This window comes from Orycteropus afer, unplaced genomic scaffold (genome assembly GCF_000298275.1).
Source record: "Orycteropus afer afer isolate SDZICR_OR568_19922 unplaced genomic scaffold, OryAfe1.0 scaffold00622, whole genome shotgun sequence".
NCBI lineage: Eukaryota > Metazoa > Chordata > Mammalia > Tubulidentata > Orycteropodidae > Orycteropus > Orycteropus afer.
In genome coordinates, this window is record NW_006922209.1 from 622,836 (window position 1) to 628,057 (window position 5,222).

The window sequence follows — 5,222 nt, forward strand, 5'->3', positions numbered from 1 at the left end:
CTTCCTTCCGAGGAGTGGCTGGTGGGTTTGAACCGCCAGCCTTCTGGTTAGCAGTCAAGTGCCTTAGCCACTATGCTACCAGAGCTCCGTAGTGATACTGCCTCAGAAACCCAAGGAGGAGTCGCTATGAGTCAGGTCCAACTCCATGGCACATAACAACAACAACAGCATACTACAAATAGACACTTAGTGACTTCTCACTTGTGGGCCTACTGAAGGAACCATAAAACACTCAGGTTTTACTAAAATAGTCATTCCTCTTACTTTAATCATGATGCCACAGTCACGAGGATTGTGGAGAAACTCATAGAAAACCCCTGGCTCAACAATTGTCACAGCACAGTCACCTTCTCCTAAAAACACTTCATCAGGCTCCATATAAATATTGGGAAATACTGTGGGTTTAATCTTGACATAGAACTAAAAGTTGGTGCATAGTACTTGCAGAGCTGAGAGAAAGAAAGAAGAAACTTTTCATTATCACATACATCAGCTCAGAGCATTTCAGCACAGCTGGTTAGCACAATGATGAGATCATCCCTCTCTGCTAAAGTAAAATGTGTCTGTGAAAGATGGTCTCATATTACTGCCTTGCTCCCAGAAAATACTCATATATATACCTATTCTTTGAAGAGTCAATTTAAAGAATCCATATGTGAAAATTAATTAATTAATTAATCGATACAAAATAGTATCTTATGCTCCACCTCTCCAAAGTTTTCTTTTTGTGTATGGATTCACTAAAGTGGCATCAGAAGAAAAAAATCTGTATTATGGCCTTTATACTGAGAGGACTATAGAGCAGTTTCTCTCTCCCCTGATCAATGGAAGCTTCTCTAAGCAAGACTTCGTTTCCACTTACATATCCACAGTTTCATGATATATAAAAGTAGGCACTGAAGTTTGATGAGGCAATAAAGACTTGTGCAGAAATCTAAAACCTATCAAAACACTGTAACTAAGTATTTATAGAAACTGAGTGACTATACCGCTTCATCCTTCTCCATTTATCTTAGAATATCTGCACAGTAAGGTTTTTGTTTGAGAAAAAGAACACTTTTCTGATATAGTCTACTATATGGGCTAGATTCTAGGAGACAACAGTTAGAACAACCTAGAAATTATGAGATTAGGTAGGACATGAGAGAAAAGGGAGTGAGGTGGTCACATATCAAGACCTGACTAACAGTAAATCTTCTCAGTTGTACTTGGGGTATCAGAGGGAGCCTAAGACCTCAGGAGATATTGAAAATGCATTAGCCAGATGGAAACTATACAAATGTGCAGTCTCTTGCCCTCGCCAACCTCTGGGAAAATAAAATTAAATTAAAAAGGAGCCAAGAGTCAAAATTCCAGCCTAGGAAATACACAAATAGAATTCAGCAATATATGAAAGAATTATACACCATGGCCAAAAGATCTTTACTCCGCGGATTTGAAGTTGGTACAATATTCACAGATCAGGTAAAAGAAAAATCACATGATAATATAAATTGATGCAGAAAAAGTATTTAATAAAATTCATGATGAAAACTAAGAATAGAAGGAAACATCTTTAACTTTATAAAGAGTATTCACAAAAACAAAACAAATAGTACAGCTTACATCATTCCCAGTGTTAAAAGACTGAATGTAAGGCTATCTGCTGCCACCACCGCTGCACTGGGAGGTCTAGCTAGCACAGTAAGCTAGTGTGAGAATGAAATAGAAGGGATGGGGACTGGGGAGAAAGAAAACTGTCCCTATTCACTCTTGAAATGATTATCTACACAGAAAACCCCAAGGAACCTACAGCTAAAGCCCTGGAACTAAAAAGTGTGTTCTGAAAGACTGCAAGGTATAAGATCAACATACAAAATACCAAAAAAAAAAAAAAAAAAAAACTTACTTGTAAATCTAACTTGTATGTGCAGGACTTACCTGCTGAAAAGTAAAAATGCTTGTTGTTGTTACGTGCCATCGAGTCAGACCCAATTCATAACAACCCCTCCTTGGGTTTCCAAGGCATTATCACTACGGAAGTAGATTGCCCCATCTTCCTTCTGAAGAGTGGCTGGTGGGTTTGAACCACCAGCCTTCTGGTTAGCAGTCAAGTGCCTTAGGCACTATGCTACCAGAGAAAAAATCAAAAAAGGATGTAAAGAAATGGAGAAATGTACTATGTTTGTGAATTAGAATACTCAGTGTAGTAATGACACTGACTCTCACTCAAACTGACAGATTTAATGCAATTCCTATCAAAATGCTGCAGATATTTTTTGTAGCTGTAGACATCAAGAGCTCTGGTGCTGAGTGGGTAAGGCATTTGGCTGCTAACCAGAAAGTCAGCAGTTCAAACCCACCAGCTGCTCCATTGGAGGAGGAGGATGCAATCTACTTCTGTAGAGATTTATAGCCTTGGAAACCGAATAGGGTTCACAGTGGGTTTGATTTCTGGTATACATAACAATATTCTAAAATGTACATGGAAAGGTAAAGTCAGTAGGACAGCTAAAACTATTTTGAAAAAGAATAAAGTGGAAGCAATCAGTCTACCCAATTTTAAGACTTCACTGTCACTACAGTATAATGACTGCATGAAAGATACACACAAGGACCAATGGAACAGAACAGAGAACTCAGAAATGGGCTCAAACAGTAATCGACCATGGGCACCAGGGGGACCACATTCGCAGGGAGGAAATGACGGATGCACAGGAGTGCATAACTATGAGGGGCACAGGGCGGGGGGGCTGGGAAGGGCGGGGAGGAGAGTACGTTAGGGTTGGGGATGGTAATGGGGAGTGAAACCAAATGTACACGAAATGTTGAATGTAAAACAAACCCTGCTCTGTAAATGTGCACCTAAAGAAGAACAGAAAGAAAAGAAAAGAAGAAAGCAAGAGACTCAAACAAATATGCCCAAGGGATTTCTAACAAAGCGGGAGAAGAACAGTCTTTTCAAACAATGGGTTTGGAGCAATCGGATGTCCATAGGCAAAAAAAAAAAATTAAACTGCCCTGAACTTCAAACCTTATAGAAAAAATAACTCAAAATGAATCATAGACTTCCAGACAAAATGTTTTAGGAAAATATAAAGAAGAAAAGCTTCAGAATGTAGAGCTAGGCAAAGAGTTCTTAGACTCAATACTAAAAGTACAATGCATAAAAGGAAAAACTGATAAATTGGATTTTATCAAAATTTAAAATGTTTGCTCTGTGACAGACCCTGTCAAGAAAATGACAAGCAGTAGAGTGGGAAAAAAAATTCACAAATGACAATGCTGACAAAGGCGTGGTATCTACAATATATGGTGTAATACTGTACCACACAGCTTTGCAAGATGCTATCATTGGGACTTCCGGTAAGATGGAGGACTAGGCAAACAAGCGACACAGACCCTCTTCAACAAAGAAAAGAGAATCAATTGACAGAGATACAGAAGATAATCCTGGAGCCCTGAGCTTTGAAAGGAACTATGTAGAAGTGGATTTGTTATTGTTGTTGTTATGTGCTGTCAAGTCGGACCCGACTCATAGCGACCCCTCCTTGGGTTGCCAAGGTGGTATCACTACAGAAGTAGATTGCTCCATCTTCTTTCCGAGGAGGGGCTGGTGGGTTTGAACCACCAGCCTTCTGGTTAGCAGTCAAGTGCCTTAGAAACTATGCTACGAGAGCTCCCAGAAGTGGATTAGGCACCAACTAGTGGAAAAATCTGAACAATAACAGTGAGTACAGAGACAGTCGGCGCTGCGGACTGTCAGCTACTCTGACGAGACCAACAGCCTGAATATTTCCAACGGGTGTTGGGACCTGAGAATTGACTTAAAGATCAGCCCTGGTCACCAAGGGCTGCAGGGATGACTGCGCTGGTGGCCTATGACTAGGAAGGGGAACAGCAAGGAGGGAGACAACCTGAGCTATGGACTTTCTGCTGTCCGGAGGGTGCAGCCATTCTGATTGTTTACACGCAGCAGCCATTTTGGATATTTAAAATGACTAAGGGTACAGCCATTTTGAATGTTTTCAAGCAGTGGCCATTTTGGATATTTAAAGTGACCAAGGGCACAGCCATTTTGAATCTTTACAAGTGGTAGCCGTTTTGGATTTTAAAGTGATAGCATTCTCATTCGGATTCCAAGGACCTAAGAATAGGCTCTGTTTGCCAAGGTCGACAGGAATGTATGAGAGGCTGACAACAGGAAAGGAGACAGGTTGTGAGTGTACAAGGTCTGTCAACTAGTGAATAGAGGAGCACAACACAGTACCCTGCTTACGTAGATAACATACAAACAAAACAAAGAAAATGAAAATTGTGGACAAGTCATTCCAACATACAATCACCAATTAAATATAAACACAAAAATGTCACAATGCCTCAGAGACAACAGAGCATCACAGTCTACTCAAAGAAGCAAGATAAAGCAAGAGAAACAAGGGACCAGGATACAAACCCAAAACACATCCCTGAGGAAGACGCAGCACGGGAACTCCCCAATAAGGATAGCATAGAAAATTATATGGAACAAAAAAAATCAACACCATGAAAAAGCACATAACAAAAATGACAGCAACAAATTCGTATTTGCCAATAATTACATATCTGGCAAGGGACTTATCTCTAAGATTTATAGAAAACTCCAATGCCTCAACAGCAAAGGAATCAACATTTCAATTGAAAAATGGGCAAAAGACATGAATAGACACTTCACCAAGGAGGATATTCAGGCGGCCAGCTAATACATGAAGAGATGCTCATGATCATTGGCCATCAGAGAGATGCAAATCAAAACAACAATGAGATACCATCTCACCCCAGCACTGATGGCAAGGTTCAACAAGACAGAAAATAACAAATGCTGGTAGGGATGTAGAGAGATTGGGACTCTTACACACTGCTGGTGGGACTGTGAAGTGAGACAACCACTCTGGGAAGCAGTATGGTGATTCCTTAGAAAGCTGGAATTGGAGATACCATTTGACCCAGCAATCCCATTACTAGGTATATATCCTAGAGAGGTGAGAGTCAGATACATGCACACTCATGTTCACTGCAGCACTATTTACAATAGCAAAAAGATGGAAACAACCTACGTGCCCATCAGTGGAAGAGTGGACGACCAAACTATGGTACATACACACAATGGAATGCTATGCAACACTAAAGAATAATGTAGAGTCTGCAAAACCCCGCATAACATGGATGAATTTGGAGGACATTATGCTGAGTGAAATAAGTCA

General features: G+C 40.3%; 1 protein-coding gene across 1 annotated transcript in view; it reads right to left on the reverse strand.

Moving 5' to 3' along the window:
• The window catches only part of LOC103210534 (putative oocyte-secreted protein 1 homolog), a 9,623-nt gene that overhangs the window by 2,259 nt on the left and 2,142 nt on the right, over positions 1-5,222 (reverse strand). The window contains 1 exon segment of the mRNA XM_007956450.1: positions 265-449. Within this exon segment, the coding sequence (XP_007954641.1) occupies positions 265-449 (185 nt within the window).